At 42.8% G+C, this 18,116-nt stretch overlaps 1 protein-coding gene across 1 annotated transcript in view; it reads left to right on the top strand.

Moving 5' to 3' along the window:
* Nucleotides 1-4,709: 4,709 nt before the first annotated feature.
* The window catches only part of LOC122940935 (zinc finger protein 271-like), a 28,536-nt gene continuing 15,129 nt past the window's right edge, over nucleotides 4,710-18,116 (top strand). Inside the window, exons 1-4 of the mRNA XM_044297867.1 lie at nucleotides 4,710-4,765; nucleotides 10,921-11,067; nucleotides 11,151-11,245; nucleotides 16,426-16,528. Coding sequence (XP_044153802.1) covers nucleotides 4,732-4,765; nucleotides 10,921-11,067; nucleotides 11,151-11,245; nucleotides 16,426-16,528 — 379 coding nt within the window. The 5' untranslated portion in view covers nucleotides 4,710-4,731. The remainder of the gene's footprint in view (nucleotides 4,766-10,920; nucleotides 11,068-11,150; nucleotides 11,246-16,425; nucleotides 16,529-18,116) is intronic.

Raw genomic sequence — 18,116 nt, 5'->3', positions numbered from 1 at the left:
GCAGAATGAAATGAATTCGGTCACTGATCTCACGCTGGTGACATACAGAGGGTGGTGAACAGATTGTAATATGGGGGCACACCAAGTAAATGAATATCACAGAGTGCCAGCTGCTGTATCAACACAAAGCCAAACACAACAAGACAAAGAAATACCGCATACAGAGGCCACACATAAGCTTATTTATTTACACACATATATATTGGGCACATTTGTCCTTGTTATATGGACCCCTGAGTAAACTAGACTTGGCTGGTGATACGCGTGGGGCGTATTCACCTACACACAATGTCCACCGATTCTACTATTGGATAAGTATTCGGCATTATTTTGATGTCCTATTTACTGTCTACTACTTTGGCGGCGCGTATTTGTTCTTCTTTTGAACCTGGTGGTGGTAGGTGTGAGTTGGACAGATGCACAGTCCACACACAATGCTGGAATTGTATTCAATGATTTAAACTTTTGGGCTTTGTGTTTCTAAATAAATTCTATATTTCTTTAACATGATGTGCGGCCTCTGTATGCGGTATTTCTTTTTCATACAGAGGGTGGTGCCCGCACCATATGCAGGGGAGTTCAGCCCAAACAGGTTCTGGGCACAAGAACTGGCAGCAAAGTGGACAGACGGACTCTGTCACTGATTTCAGTAAGTAACTGGTGTTTTTATAGGGTTAAATGAATTTGGGCTGAGCTGAACTGAACTGTATATGATGTGATGTAGGGCTGCAGCATAACGATTATTTTAGCAATCAAGTATTCTAACGATAATTTTTACGATTAATCAAGTAGTCTAATAAGGAAAACCTTCTTAAAATAACGTATTGCTTTATAAAAGCAATATTTTTTATTTCTTGCAGTGTGTGAAGCCGGTAATTCTGCTTGTAGATGATAAATATGATATAACGGGCTCCAAAAATATATTAATAAATAGAGAATTACTAATAACGGAGAAGAAGTGCGCAGGTCTCCAGTGTGAGGCGCTGACGAGACAGAAATCATAGAACGGCGAAAGGAAATTCATAAATAAAGTGACTGAAATAAATAATAGTAAAATCACCAACCGATATGACAGACGTCTGTAGGGGATGTGTGCTCCCCGACGCACGTTTCAGCTGCTGTCTTCATCTTGGGGTTGGTGCTGCTGTGTGTGAGAAGCCTTTTATATCAGTGTATAATATAATACTCGCCACTTATTTATGTGGCGCATGCGCGTACAGGAAGGAAGGAAACCCTGTCCCCAGCACTAAGAGGATACGCAGGGGGAAGTGGGACAGGAAGCAGTGGTCTCGTGCTCACCACGCCAGCACAGGGGAGGAGGAGCCAAGCAGAGTGCAGCGCATGCGCACATGAGGAGGAGTATTAATGCTCCATATTGGAGAAGGGCAGAATGACCCGGGAAACAGGGAGAGATTCTGGAACTCCTTGGATTTCTTCATTCAATCCCTCCGGTGTCAGAGTCCGCATCCTGACCCTCCAGAAGTCTTCTCCACCGATCAGCCGTGCAGACCCATCTCTAACCGTTTAGGTATCAAACCGCCATCTTTATTATGTGTGATGGTGAAATGACGGACAAACTGCGGTTAGATTTCCCCATAATTAACCCCTTCAGAAAAAAATGGGAAAAATTCACAGTTTTCAAAATGTTAATTTCTCTGCTTTTCCGGCAGATAGTGATACCTCGTAAACCAGTTATTACTCTACATCCCCCATATGTCTGCTTTATGTTCCTCATTCTGTAAATGTCATATTTTCTTTTTAGAACAGGCTTAGAAGTTTAGAAACAATTCTTGAAATGTTTACAAATATTTCACAAACCTGATTTTTTAAAGGGGTTCTCCGGGCTATTAATATTGATGACTGTGAGAAATGGACAACAATTCTCATAACTTTTATTATCTGTGTATGTTTTATTCCTGTCGTGTGATCCTATACATTTTGATGCCATTCTGTGATTGTACGTGCCGTTCTGTCTGGGCCTGCAGGTGGAATACGCATTACCCTTGAAAAAAATCAGTTTATCACCTGAATGTTAAAAAACTGTCCCTTTGCAAGTGGTAATGAAGATGGGTCCTGGAAATGCAGAACCAGTGAGGTCCAGAAGCTTTTCAAATACAGTGCCAGAGGATGGAGAAAATATCTCATAAGTGATAACTCTGGTACAACTCACGTAATAATTGTGATTATTGCATTCCGCTTGATGTGGGCATCGTAGGGGGTCTAAACCTCCCATCCTGACAACTAGCATTCCCACATAACCAGTATGTCACCTTCTGGGACAACCACACCAGTCATGTGTGGGATCAAAATGATCAGTCGGATATAATATACATTATTAAAACCTGTTGGGTCCCGAATATCCATTAGTGTGGACGGGAAGCCATGTTTTATTAATATTTCATGTCTGCCAGCCGAGTAAGAGGTGGAGCATGCAGAGGTAATGAGGGTCCATCCTAGAAGGCTGGGACACAATAGGAGGAAGACTCCTCTCAGTTCCACCCTCTGCCGAATGGGGATAAAAATGAACTATTGGAAACATTTGGGGATCCGATCAACATTGGGTTGTGTTTAACTTTCCTCCCTTCCCCGGAAACCAGAAGGAACTCTGACCACACAATTTGTTGAGTAAGAACCTTTCTGCTTTTTATCCTTATATTTTTATACTGTTTTGTGCACGTTTATGTATGTCTTATTTCTTGTAACTTTTTGTAACTAAGTACTGTACCTTTTTAGTACATTAAAGCAGATCTTTAATGGTTTTTCCTTGTGCCCTGAACGAGCCCAGTAACCTCTATTTTTTAGGTGTATGAGTGCGGTTTGTGTTACCGTGTATTTTAAGTGTGGCTTGTGCCACTGTGAGCCTTCTTCTTCTTCTTTTCTATGAGCCCTTAATTAATCAGTGTATTGATTTAAATGTCATAGATGGTGGCAGCTTGTTGGGGTGCATGAGAGGCTGTGTCACGGTGTGATCGTGAAATAGATCAACACTTGCCAGTTGCACTTGGGTCACGTGACAGGGCGGTTCCCGTACATGAAAATGACCTATCCTAAAGATAGGTCATCAATATCGGATTGGTGGGGATTCGACATCCAGGACCCCCACAGGTCAGCTGTATGAGGAGAAGGCGCGCGCCATCTCCTGTCCTGCTCGCCGCTGCCATGTCTATGGCAAAACGGAAGAGAGACGGGAGACGGCAGGCGCGCACAGCGTGTACCTTCTCTTTATACAGCTGATTCGACTGGGGGTGCCGGATGTCAGACTTCCCATCCCCCGATCTGATATTGATGACCTCCGCTCACCTATGATCTCGATGCACTGCTGGATCCTATAGTTCTCTTGCGCATGTGTAGTAGGGATACGGGAACGCCGACTTCTGCTGTTTCAGTGTCCGGAATGGTATGAAGGATACGTTTATTCCTCTCAATAGGTTGGTGCCGCAATTGCACTCGATGGATTAATACCGCAGTTACACCAGACGCATTTCCAAACTGTACGTTTTCTTCCTCAGTGGTTGCAATAGTATAAAAATGAGGGACCAATCGCTCCTTATCCGGAGCTGTGCTGATGCCAGAACCTGGGCCGGACCGTGTCAGGCTGTTCTTGTAGTATTCTAGTCATTCACAATGCACACCCTGCGGTTTCTTCAGTTGTTCTATAAAGCAACAAATGAAACATACAAATGATCTAGATGATAAAATCCAATCTATAGAAAATACTAAACATAAGTTGATCAACAAGTCATAAAACTAGGAGTAAAAAAAAAAATATAATAAAATAGACACATGTAGTGTAAAAGGGCTAATGTGGTCTTCATTCCGGGGTGTTAGTTCGCTCTGCAGGTCTGTCTGCATTTTATTCTATATTTTGTTTCATTCCCAGTTTTATGACTTGTTCATCAACTTTTATATTTTGTATATTATATTATTGGATTTTATGACCTATCATGAAACTGCCTTGACCTCACACATGTTTCGATCCATATAAAAAGAGAGAACACAACATCTACACTTTATTATCTCCTCCGATGTCTCCTCTTATCTCCAGTTTTTGTATTTTACATTAGATTTTGTAGGATTTTCCATCTTCTCATCTTCTTTCCATTCAGGTTCCTACAATATAGGATCCGCTCAGTGGAGATCTTCTATATAAGATCCTTCTCCTGATTGACCTCACAAGGATGGACAGGGACAAGATGGCGGCGAGGATAATAAATCTCACCCTAGAGATCCTCTTCCGGCTTACTGGAGAGGTGAGAGATTCTGATGATGTCACATTACATCATCTTCTCTATGTTACTAACAGATGGACATGAGTGGAGAGGTGAGGGACTCTGGAGATGTATGGAGTGATAGTTATTACTGTGTCTCTCCATAACCAGGACTACACAGTAGTGAAGAAGACCTCTAGTGAGCGCTGTCAGGACCCTGTGTCTGAAGGATGGGGAAGAACCCTGAGCCCAATCATGGGGCCTCCACCTAACCCCCTGATACATGAGGAAATCAATAGAAAGAAGATCCTAGAACTCACCAACAAGATGATTGAGCTGCTGACTGGAGAGGTGACACTGCTGGGAATGCTGGGACATTATACAGGAACGCTATGAAGGGATCTGGGTGATGACTGTATCATTGTGTTGTCAGGTTCCTATAAGGTGTCAGGATGTCACCGTCTATTTCTCCATGGAGGAGTGGGAGTATTTAGAAGGACACAAAGATCTGTACAAGGACGTCATGATGGAGGATCACCGGCCTCTCACATCACCAGGTAATAGACATGACTAAATACACATATCCTCTCATTATCTGTATGTAAGGGATGAATTCAGTCACTGGATGTGTTTCCTACAGTTGAAAATTGGCCACAACAACACAAAATGTCTTGAAGCAACTTCTTCCTCAGAAGATTTTCGTTTAAGCCTCTTTCACACATCAGTGTTGATGATTTGATGATTTCCATCAGTGATTGTGAGCCAGAACCAGGATTTGAGACTCCATAGACATAGGTTATAGGGGAAACTCTGTACCTGTTCTGTGTTTAGAGTCTCACCTGGTTTTGGCTTAAAATCTCTGATGGAAATCTAAAGAGCAGCAAGACATCATTGAAGTCAATGTAAAATGTAGGCAAACTATGGCATAAGAGGTAAATGGAAGTGTTCCATCATCATTTTACGTAACCATAGATCTACACAAGTTACACCGACAACAACTTCTAATTGGATAACATTTCCTTATCACGATCTCTTGTTGCATAAATAATATATTCCTGGGGCCTTCCATTAATCCTCTCCAATTCAAGTACCAATCTCCATTTCTCTTTCCAAAGAGCCCCATGGACCATAAAGCCAAGATAGGCTCTTTGATTTATCACCGGTCCAACAGCAAGGATCGATCATGATCACAAACATGAAAATGGTTAGTTTTGATAGACAAATACATTTATCTTGGCCAAGGCTTCAACTTCTAGTGCAAATATTATCTACTTTCTAAAGGTAACCATTCCATCATAACATCTTTAATCGATTACTTAAAGGCCTCTATTTTCTCAGCAAAAGTATTTAGTACAAAAGTGCTCAGTATTCACTTCAAAATGGTGATAAACTCTTTAGGTAAGATCCTTTTTAAAGTGTAAACACAAGGGGGGGGGGGGGGTCCTTTACTATTCTGAAATAAGCCTAAATCTGATGTATTCCAGGCGCAGATGTCCATGCAATAGGGGGGGAAGGTCTACAATTGTCGGCATGCAGTGTGCGAGGAAGGGAACGGGTCGGCAGGCCTGTCTCATTTACCATTTTCTACAAAAGGTGTAGAAAAGCGTCTAAATGTAAGACATCTTGGAAGATGTCTTATATATATAACTAGTGCTGGAAGCCCTGAAGTTATGGAGAGGCCTGCACCACTTCATAATATCGGCAGAACCACCGCCAGCTTAGGGCTTTAAGACCTGCGCCTAAAACACAGGTCTTAATAAATGTGCCCCAAGATGTATGCCTAAGACAACATGGCTGACCATCTGATCTAAGCTAAGACTATAACCCGTCATAGGGTAAAGTTACTATATGTATGGAAATTCACAGAATACCCCCCAAATTAAAACGTAGCCTTTAATAAATATTCCATAATAAGTAACCCACAATCAAAAGAAAATAGATGATAAATGAAAACAAAATAATAAATCAGCAATGGAGATTAGGGCAGTTTTATAGGAATAGGTATATGCCCTATGCTGTAGGCCCTTCCTACAAAATGGATTGGCCGCCCCGATAGTGGCGATCCCATATTCAGGAACCTCCTGAATGCCCCTAGATCAGTGATGGCAAATCTTTTACAGATCGAGTGCCCAAACTGCAACACAAAACCCACTTATTTATCGCAAAGTGCCAACACGGCAATTTATCCTGAATATTACAGTCCAATATAGTATATCTTCCATGTACTTTATCATTTAGCTATATGTGCTGCCTGTGCCATCCATAGCACTCCCTGCGCTGATGAATGGCATAGTAACATAGTATATAAGGCCGAAAAAAAAAGACATCTGTCCATCCAGTTCGGCCTGTCATCCTGCAAGTTGATCCAGAGGAAGGCAAAAAATATAAATAAACTGTGAGGTAGAAGCCGATTTTCCCCACTAACGGGAAAAAAATCCTTCCCAACTCCAATCAGAATAACTCCCTGGATCAACGACCCCTCTCTAGTAGCTATAGCCTGTAATAATATTACACTCCAGAAATACAACCATCCTCTTGAACTCTTTTAGTGTACTCACCATCACCACCTCCTCAGGGAGAGAGTTCCATAGTCTCACTGCTCTTACCGTAAAGAGTCCATAGTCTCACTGCTCTTACCGTAAAGAGTCCATAGTCTCACTGCTCTTACCGTAAAGAGTCCATAGTCTCACTGCTCTTACAGTAAAGAGTCCATAGTCTCACTGCTTATACCGTTAAGTCCATAGTCTCACTGCTCTTACAGTAAAGAATCCGCAGAGGATGTCCCCTTGTCACAGTCACAGTCCTGGGGATAAATAGATGATGGGAGGATTTCTGTACTGACCCCTGATATATTTATACATAGTAATTAGATCTCCCCTCAGTTGTCTTTTTTTCTAAAGTGAATAACCCTAATGTTGGTATGACTATGTTCTCATCACGGGCATCTATGCCCCTTTTGATGCAATCCATTATCTTATTGGCCTTGGCAGCAGCTGCCTGACACTGTTTTTTGCAGCTTAGTTTGCTGTTCACTAAAATTCCTATGTCCTTTTCCATGCCAGTGTTACCCAGTGTTTTACCATTTAGTATGTACGGGTGACTTGCATTATTCCTTCCTATGTGCATAACTTTACATTTGTCAGTGTTAAACCTCGACTGCCACTTAACTGCCCAAGCCTCCAATCTATCCAGATCCATCTGTAGCAGTATACGGTCCTCTGTAGTGTGTGTGTATATATATATATGTATGTGTATATGTGTGTATATATAAAGTGGGATGCGAAAGTTTGGGCAACCTTGTTAAGTCATGATTTTCCTGTATAAATCGTTGGTTGTGACGATAAAAAATGTCAGATAAATATATCATATAGGAGACACACACAGTGATATTTGAGAAGTGAAATTAAGTTGATTGGATTTACAGAAAGTGTGCTATAATTGTTTAAACAAAATTAGGCAGGTGCATAAATTTGGGCACCACAAAAAAGAAATGAAATCAATATTTAGTAGATCCTCCTTTTGCAGAAATTCCAGCCTCTAAACGCTTCCTGTAGGTTCCAATGAGAGTCTGGATTCTGGTTGAAGGTATTTTGGACCATTCCTCTTTACAAAACATCTTTAGTTCATTCAGGTTTGATGACTTCCGAGCATGGACAGCTCTCTTTAAGTCACACCACAGATTCTCTATTATATTGAGGTCTGGGGACTGAGATGGCCATTCCAGAACGTTGCACTTGTTCCTCTGCAGAAATGCCTTAGTGGATTATGAGCAGTGTTTAGGGTCGTTGTCTAGTTGAAAGATCCAGCCCCGGCCCAGCTTCAGCTTTGTCACTGATTCCTGGACATTGGTCTCCAGAATCTGCTGATACTGAGTGGAATCCATGCGTCCCTCAACTTTGACTCCCAGTCCTGCACTGGCCACACAGCCCCACAGCATGATGGAACCACCACCATATTTTACTGTAGATAGCAGGTGTTTTTCTTGGAATGCTGTGTTCTTTTTCCTCCATGCAGAACGCCCCTTGTTATGGCCAAATAACTCAATTTTAGTTTCATCAGTCCACAGCACCTTATTCCAAAATGAAGCTGGCTTGTCCACGTGTGCTTTAGCCGACCTCAAGCGGCACTTTTTGTGCTGTGGGCAGAGAAAAGGCTTCCTTTGCATCACTCTCGCATACAGCATCTCCTTGTGTAAAGTGCGCCGAATGGTTGAACGATGCACAGTGACTCCATCTGCAGCAAGATGATGTTGTATGTCTTTGGTGCTGGTCTGTGGGTTGACTCTGACTGTTCTCACCATTCGTCGCTTCTGTCTATCCGAGATTTTTCTTGGTCTGCCACTTCGAGCCTTAACTTGAACTGAGCCTGTGGTCTTCCATTTCCTCAATATGTTCCTAACTGTGGAAACAGACAGCTGAAATCTCTGAGACAGCTTTCTGTATCCTTCCCCTAAACCATGATGGTGAACAATCTTTGTCTTCAGGTCATTTGAGAGTTGTTTTGAGACCCCCATGTTGCTACTCTTCAGAGAAAATTAACCCCCTTAAATACTCTTTCTCATAATTGTATTCACCTGTGTATGTAGGTCAGGGGTCACGGAGCTTACCAAACACATTTGAGTTCCAATAATTAGTTCTAAAGGTTTTGGAATCAATAAAATGACAACAGTGCCCAAATTTATGCACCTGCCTAATTTAGTTTAAACAATTATAGCACACTTTCTGTAAATCCAATAAACTTCATTTCACTTCTCAAATATCACTGTGTGTGTCTCCTATATGATATATTTAACTGACATTTTTTATCCTAACAACCAACAATTTATACAGGAAAATCATGACGATTAACAAGGTTGCCTAAACTTTCGCATCCCACTGTGTGTGTGTATATATATATAAGTATACTCTCCTCTGTAGTATATATACAGTATACTGTCCTCTTCAGTGTTAATTACTTTACACAGTTTAGTGTCATCTGCAAAAATTGATATTTTACTATGCAAGCCTTCTACAAGATCATTAATAAATATATTGAAGAGAATAGGGCCCAATACTGACCCCTGAGGTACCCCACTAGTGACAGTGACCCCTCCAGTACTGACCCCTGAGGTACCCCACTAGTGACAGTGACCCCTCCAGTACTGACCCCTGAGGTACCCCACTAGTGACAGTGACCCCTCCAGTACTGACCCCTGAGGTACCCCACTAGTGACAGTGACCCCTGAGGTACCCCACTAGTGACAGTGACTCCTCCAGTACTGACCCCTGTGGTACCCCCACTAGTGACAGTGACCCCTCCAGTACTGACCCCTGAGGTACCCCACTAGTGACAGTGACCCCTCCAGTACTGACCCCTGAGGTACCCCACTAGTGACAGTGACTCCTCCAGTACTGACCCCTGTGGTACCCCCACTAGTGACAGTGACCCCATCCAGTACTGACCCCTGAGGTACTCCACTAGTGACAGTGACCCAATCTGAGTGTGTACTGTTAATAACCACCCCCTGTTTTCTATCATTGAGCCAGTTACTTACCTACATGCAGACATTTTCTCCCAGTCCGAGCATTCTCATTTTATATACTAACCTTTTATGTGGTACAGTGTCAAATGCTTTGGAGAAGTCCAGATATACGACATCCATTGATTCGCCGCTGTCAGGTCTAGAACTTACCTCCTCATAGAAACTGATTGATTAAATTAGTTTGACATGACCGATCCCTCACAAAGCCATGCTGATATGGCGTTATTTGCTTATATCCGTTGAGATCCTCTAACATAGCATCTCTTAGAAAACCTTCAAACTTTTTACCCACAACAGATGTTACACTTACCGGCCTATAGTTTCCAGGCTCTGTTTCTGGACCCTTTTTGAATATTGGCACCACATTTGCCATGTGCCAGTCCTGTGGGACATTACCTGTCAGTTTAGAGTCTGCAAATATCAGAAATAAGGGTCTGGCTATGACATTACTTAAAGCAGGAAAGATCTACGGCATATTGGTACACCATAGATTTTTTTCCAGGGTGCCGGTGCCCACAGGTAGGGCTCCGAGTGTCGCCTCTGGCGCCCGTGCCATAGGTTCGCCAACACTGCCCTAGATGGTCCTGAAAGGGAGGATTAGTGTGGCCTAGAGCAGGTTTATCAGATGACCTAACATAAATGCCAAAAAAAAAAATGTGATACCACCAATAAAGCTAAATCTGCTAAGTCGCCAATAATTGGCAACTTGTCGCAAAATAGTCTCATCAAATGTCCCAATATTGTAGTAACAAGGCGTTTCGGGTTCATCAGGGGACAAGAAAGTCACTGTAAATAGTGCTGCCTTCAAGCAGTGATAGTACAGATATAATGATCCGACAAAGTGCTGCTGCCAGAACCAGCCAATACTAATAGATCACAAGAAATCATGCACTGGTTTTAGTGGCCAGTAGGTCATTTGACCCCCTAATATGTAGTAAACACAAATCAAGATTATGCTGTCATCATAGATGGCCCAGTGATACTTGCACATCCCAAGTCCCAAAATGTGCGGCTGGCTAGATATAGGGTCCGCTGCAGCGTGGTGTCCATGATGGCCATTCAGCATCTACCTGTAGTTCCTTTTGATTGTGGGTTACTTTTTATGGAATATTTATTAAAGGCTACATTTTAATTTGGGTGGTAGTCTGTGAATTATCATCCGATCTAATCCTGATTCTGCAACACCTACAGTTAAGGAAGAGAGAACAACAACCGAGAGATGTCCCAGTCCTCTTCTTCCACAGAATAATTCAAAAGGACATCACTATGTCCCACAGGAGGATCAAGTAGATCGATATAACATCATGATGGAGAATCACCAACCCCTCACACCACCAGGTAATAGACATGACTAAATACACACGTCCTCTAATTATCTGTATGTAAGGAATTAATTTGGCCACTGGATGTGTTTCCTATAGTTAAGGAAGATAGAAGAACACCGGCGGGATGTCCATGTCCTCTTCTTCCACAGGATGGTTCAGAAGAACATCACAATGTCCCACAGGATGATAAGGTAGATGGAAATAAGGTCTCATGAAATGTCCCCTATGATCTGTAGAAGGCTGTGAAGATCTTGTCTTCAGTCTTGTTTTATCCACCAGTATTATATGTTTTATCCTTGTATAATGAGAAAGATGGAGATGGTAGGATTACAACTGACCATAGACGTTACATGTTGTCTGGATCTTCTCACTATTGTCTGCCTGTACAGACTTTTAAGATGGCCTTCTCTGTCAACTGCTGCAGATCTTTTGTGGTTGGACAAGAGTGGCACAACAGTTTTCTGAGAGGTCTTAGGCCAGGACCATGCAATACTACAAATGGTCAACCAAAGTTGTGCTCGGATTGTCAGCTTGAACATGAACATCAGGAGATAAATGCATCATTATCTTCAAAGGTTTTGTAGTCTAGGGTGCAGTCTCCTGGTGTCTCCTTACTGTCAGAATGGCAGTACCAAGATCATACCACAGATTATATTCTAGCACACGTAGATGCAAGTCATCCTTCTTGCATGGAGTATAATATAATATTCAGGGGTGTAGCTAAAGGCTCATGTGCCCTGGTGCAAGAGTTCAGCTTGGTCCCCTTCCCTCAGTGCTTTGTGGCCAGGGGCAGGGAAGCACATAGCCTTTGTGCTGCCTGAGGCGAAAATTGAAACTGCATCCCCTGCCCCAAACCAAATTCTTGACCTTACCCCTTCCCTCCAGCCAGAGATGTAACTTGACCTGCATGAACTTTGTATAGTACCGGTGTCTTCTTATGTGGCACAAGGGTCTTTGGGCCCCCTCAGGCTCCTAGGCCCTGTAGTGACTGCACCCCTTACAGCAGGGGTGGGGAACCTTTTTGCTGCTGAGGGCCATTTGGATATTTGTAACATCGTTCAGGGGCTATACAAAATTCTCAACTTAAAAATTTGACGGCTATACTTGGTCAAAGATATAAGTGACTTAGGGGTAAGTTACAGAAATTGCGCTTCAATTAAAAAAATCTAGAGCGCTGTATTTTTGCAGCACAAAATGGCACCTGCGCTATATATTACAAATAGTACAGGCGCCATTTTGACCTCATATAGCAGTCTAATTTTTAAGTTGAGAATGTTATAAATTTAGTTCTTTATTTGGCATTAAGGGCAGCCAAGCTAAACCCAGAGGGGTCCAGAGACGGATTCACCCAGTTTTCGCTCTCCCTGTCACTGTCCCTGCCTTTGTCCCTTTCTCAGCCTCAGATCTGCCTCCACCTGCATCGTTCTCAAATTACTCTCCTATAAGACTACATAGGCCTACATAGGCCTCAGATAAGACCCTCCCAAGCCTTAGATAAAATCCCCATCACACCCCCAGCCTCAGATCAGACCCCTATCAAACCCTCCGGCCTCAGATCAGACCCCTCAGCCTCAGATCAGACCCCCATCAGAGCCCCCGGCCTCAGATCAGACCCTTATCAGACCCCCCCAGCCTCAGATCAGACCCTCATCAGACCCCTCAGCCTCAGATCAGACCCCAATCAGACATTTAAAAAAAATAAACTTGCCTCTCGAGCTCCGGACGGCGCTGCCACTTGGTAGATTCACTTACCCTCCCTGGTCTTCTTCCCGCCACGCTGTACTGTGACCTGACAGCGCAAAGCGTCAGGTCATAGTGCTCATCTACATGCACTACGTCCTGACGCTGTACGTGTCAGAACACAGCGTGGGGCCGGAAGAAGACCAGGGAAGGTGAGTACAGGTAGCAATGCGCTGTTCTCACCTTCCTGTGCCTCCCGCATGTCATTGACCATTAGCATTTTCACAATGTGTTTTGGCAGGAGGCTGGGGCCACATGAAATGATCCCGCGGGCTGCATACGGCCCACGGACCAGAGGTTCCCCACTACTGCCTTACAGCTATGCCCCTGATAATATTGGAAGTTGATTATTGGAAAAGCTATACAGGATTATTTTCAATAATGAATACAAGTACAGCTTGTAGATTTTGATCTTGATAGTAGAGTTTTATTATTATATAACATACGGCAATATTGATTCGTGCCGTTTCGGCTCGCAGGCCTACCTCAGACACTATGCCACAGTTGTGATTGAGAAGGTAAGGAAATGAGCCAGAGGACGCAGTATAGAAGCAGTCATGTATCATACATGTTTGTTGTAAAGAGCGTCCGTGTCTGAGGAAGGCCTGCGAGCCGTATTACCGTATGTTATATAACAACATTAACGTTTTGGAGAGGCCCAGCCAGAGTCCAGACTTGAATCCAACTGAGAATCTGTGGAGGGAGCTAAGGATCAGGGTGATGGAAGATTTGGAGCTCATTGCTAAAGATGAATGGGCAAAAATACCTGTGGAGACATGCAAAAAGCTGGTCTGCAATTGTAGGAAGAGTTTGTTCTCTGTAATAGCCAATAAAGGCTTTTCTATTGATTGAGAAGGGTATGAAAAATTTTGGACTGGACACTTTTTGCTGAAATGTAAATAAAAGCTGAGAAATGTTTTTTTTTTTTCCACACAATAATGCCTCTTGTACATCGTCTTATCTTTTGGGAGACACCTATGTCATTTCCCGTCAAAAAATTACTTGCTGGTTGAATAAAAGTAACTTTAAGTCAAAATTTTCCAGGGGTATGAATAATTATGGGCAGCACAGTATATACCCACGTTTTGGCTAAGACTGTTGACTCCTGAAACAATTGGTCGTTCTTTCAAATTAGTGGTACCTTTTATGAATTTTAGGTAAACTATAAAAGGTAGCCACTGTAGGGCATTTACAGTTCAGGAAGTCAAACTCTTCTTCTGATATGAGTACATTATCTTGCCCCACGTAGGATATTGATGAGTTTCAGTTGATATGTTTTAGTGGGATTACTCTTCAACTTTTCATATGTTCCCACCACCTTTATATGAAGGGTTAATTGTTATTTCCTTATTTTTTTTCCAAGTTCCCTAGGGTCCTGGATTCCTCTTTTGTGCAGTTGAGTCTCCCCTGAGTTAGTTAAAGTCTTTCATGATCAACAGAAACCTGATTTACAAATGCAACAATACAGGAAGGGTCCTCTATCGGTGGCATCCTTGTACTTTTTTTGCTACAGTGAAGTGAAAGAACCCCTACCTTCCTGGGGAGCACTACCCACTAAGCTATACAAGAGACGTACGTCCTGTAGGATGTCCTGTGGGACCCCTAATTCCCTGCTTTCCCTTTTATTCACTAGCTGAAAGTGCTTGTGCCATCTCAGTTTTCTAGCAAATAAATAAATAAAGATCTTTTATCCAATTGGAGAGATTAGAGGCCTGAGTGGGTACGTATGACAGACCCTTACTTAGGACCCCCATTTCAGCGGGTTTCAAAATGATAGTGGACAGATTTAATACTTGGCTAGATTGATGGGAGATATCGATTAGGTATAGGTCGGGGGAGATTTCTGCAAGTTGCGTCCCCGCAGGTGGTATGGCAGTCCTTGATCTAAAAAAACACTGTCTGCTATTTATTTGTCAACCTCTCCCCCCCCCCTACCCCTTGCCCTCTCTGCCTCAATTACTCCTCAAACTCTCCTTTTCTCCTTCAGAAATCTCAGTATCACTTGTCGAGATATCAGACTCTTGTTTTTTATTCTGTTGCTTAGGAGTCCGAATAATAGTTGTATAGACCCTATGGTCGCGGAAGTCCTGTAGATCACGATTAAATTGTCTGTGCTTCCGCTCCTTCAAATGATGCTGACATTTTTCCAGGGAGCTCTTCGGTTGTGATTCCTTAGTTGCAAACTCAGGTTCCTGTTTAAATTTCTGTGTAATTTCTATTTGATCCTTTAGGGTTTTCTCAAGTGTCTCAAAAGTGACTTTCTCCTCTTTCAGAATTAATTGCATAAATCGGAGGGAACCTCCTCCCATTTACTCATTAGACTCGAGCTTCTACATCTACTTGCTGGTGTGAGTGTTATTCTTAGGCCCCTGGGAACTATTAGATGTTAAATGTAGTTCTCCAGGGACTGAACCTCCCACCAGGAAGTAGTGTGCTCCTTGCATACCTTTGTTAACTCTTTGAAAGCTACATTGAAAGTAGGGGTATATCTTTTTTGGGAGAGGACCCTTTCTGAAAAGACCTCCCTAGCCTCACTCAGCCATTGATTTTTGTCAAGGCCCATTGTGAGAAAACCTGCCATGCCCCTTAAACCTAGAATAAATATTGAATTAACCACGGGAGTATAATGGTCACTAATGATAACCCAAAAAATGGGTACCCAATTATAAATACAAAAATTTAACAGGACTGGTGGGTAACCTCAATTAAGAATTAACTTTTATTACATCATTAAAAATACCCAAATGGAGGCGAAAAGGTATATCCCAAAAACACACTGCCCTACGCGTTTCATTGGCCTAGGGCCAATTCATCAGGGGACTTGAATAGATAAAATACAAATTAGTCAATATATGAAGTGCACAAAGCAAAATAGTTGAGAGATAAAGTTCAAAGAGCAGCCAAAACTTAGCTTAGCAGTAGTGGCAGAGGCTCCATCTGAGGCTCCGTCCTCGTACCACAGCCCTCTAGTTTTTGTTTTATTTGAAGCTGGAGCAGCAATCGCAGGATCAATATAAGGAGTGTCTGTAATATACCAGGCACTCCCCTTCAGTGATGCTGCAAGGGGCGGATAAACAAGGGAGAGGATGTCAGTTAAGTCAAAGGCATCCTTGTCAGTTTCTCCAAAATGGCGCTAAATAAGTCCCAGCGCCGATCCAAACACAAATATTCCAAGGCAGTATACAGTAACTACTGCCAGGTCTGAATAAAGGCTTAGTATGGCAGGAATACTCAATATAGTAAGACCAAACAGTCCTTATAGCAAAGTGAATCAAAGGGATTCCAGTGAGGTAAACAAGCCACGGATCAAAAGAACTTTGGCTTACCGGCTTCACAGTCCTGGGGCGGCCAGCAAGGGCAACAGGTGCACAAACAATGTAATGTTATATACACACAATGTAATGTTAGGGATGGAATATAAGGGCTACTCTCCCTGCATTGTAAGCTGGTTGGAATAATGAAGCAATCAGATCGGATTTATACAGGAGACCTGCAGATATTTGGGTCAGATAACTCCTGCTGTCCGGTCATTTTTGGTCATCATTCTAATTACTGATCTTTTCAGGTCATATAAAACCTTCCACACAACTTCTCCATCCGTCTGATGACTTCTACAATATTTCTTTCACAGCTTGTGAATCCGGGTGAAGATCTGAACAATATTAATCCTACAGAGACCTATGTGAGGGGTGATGAGCAGAGTACAGAGGACATTCCTGCAGATAACCGCCCAGGTGAGTAGTGACCACTAAGTAACGCAGAGAGGTCTCTAAGATTCTGCTTCTACAAATAAAAAGAAATCGATATATTGTGCAATGTGGGAATACAAGGGAAACCCAAAAGGGGTTGGTCAGCACATCCCAATGCGCAGGTGCACGCTGCTTTGACTGAAAACACAAAACAGCAGAACATATAATGCAACAGCTCTCTGCAAACCAAATAAAGTACAAAAACATATTGTAATGCTAATGCTACGCTAACAAAGTAGAGATGCTTGGAAAATACATTTTGTACAAAATTATTTGAGCCCGTCAAGGCGATCTCTGTAAGACGGGAACCTAACACTAAGTTCTACCTGTTAAATGCCATGACGGCAACCATGAAATTCAGAGGGTTTAGGTTCCACATGCATTCTGGGTCCCCTTTGGTTTTTATCATTTTTGGTGCGAAAATTGCCTCCAGTGAATACAGGGGATGCATGTCAGGGGCTTCCAGTGAGTGGGGAGGAGCAGGCTAAGCTTTATACTCATGCTTATTAAAATCAGCCTATGAGTATAAAGCTTAGCCTGCTCCTCCCCACATATGTGCCCACCTTGGGTAGCTGTATGTAATCCACCTGCACTCTTTGAAACGGGTACAAGGGTTTGGGAGTGTGTTTCTTGGGGGTCTTTACGAACCTCCCAGGGTTATGTCTTCCACATGTAAGACAACCCTGAAAAACTTTTCAAAGAGGGTCTGAATTCCAGGGGCAAACCAATGTTCTAACACTAGTGCGCTCATAGCTCCTTTTGACAAATGCAAAATTGGCCATCATTGGATACAACATCCGAGGCAAACATGTTCTGCCATTTACCTGAAAGAGTTCTCCTGTCTTCGTGGCCCCCACCTCCATCCGTACCTTTTTGTCTTGAGGCGTTATCTGAGACTGTAGTTCCTTGCTCATGACAATACAATGTAAAATTCTGTTTGTAGTTGGCGATGCCCAATGCTGGTGTTGTGGTGAGAGTTAGTTTTAATGCATGAAATGCACTCACGGCTTCTGGTGTTAGTTCAAAAGTCTCTCCTTTGAGGCAGTCAAATAGTGGCTGCATCATCTGAGGGCAATCTCTAATCCAGGGGCAACAGTAACTGACAAGGCCAAAAAAGGTACGCAGAGCCCTTGGAGTACTTGGCAGGGGGCAGTAACCCTTTCAGATGTAAGGTGATTAATACCTGGAGAAATACAGTGACCTAGGAATAGTAGATTCACAAAGTTGCAGCTTCTCTTTGGAGGATTTGCCAAAAATTTGTAGCGAGAAAAACAAGCAATTATAAAGTTTCCTCTTTACACTGTTCAGGACTGTGACAGCAAAGTAACAGATCATCAATATATTGCAGAAGAACAGTGTCCGGTTAGACCGGCTTCCAGGACTGCAACACAGAATGTAGAGCAGTAGAGAAAATATCATACTGCTTGCCACGGGCAGTGGCGCCTGCCGCATGTAAAGTGCTGACAGAGGGAGCGGACTCCCTCTGTCTCCCATCGGCACTCTGTAAATGCGAACGCAGAATGCCAATGTGTGTGAAGGCTGGCTGGGGTCTCGTGTAGACCCCAGACTAGCC

This window comes from Bufo gargarizans, chromosome 6, assembly GCF_014858855.1.
Source record: "Bufo gargarizans isolate SCDJY-AF-19 chromosome 6, ASM1485885v1, whole genome shotgun sequence".
NCBI lineage: Eukaryota > Metazoa > Chordata > Amphibia > Anura > Bufonidae > Bufo > Bufo gargarizans.
This window is presented reverse-complemented; position numbering and strand designations above follow the sequence as displayed.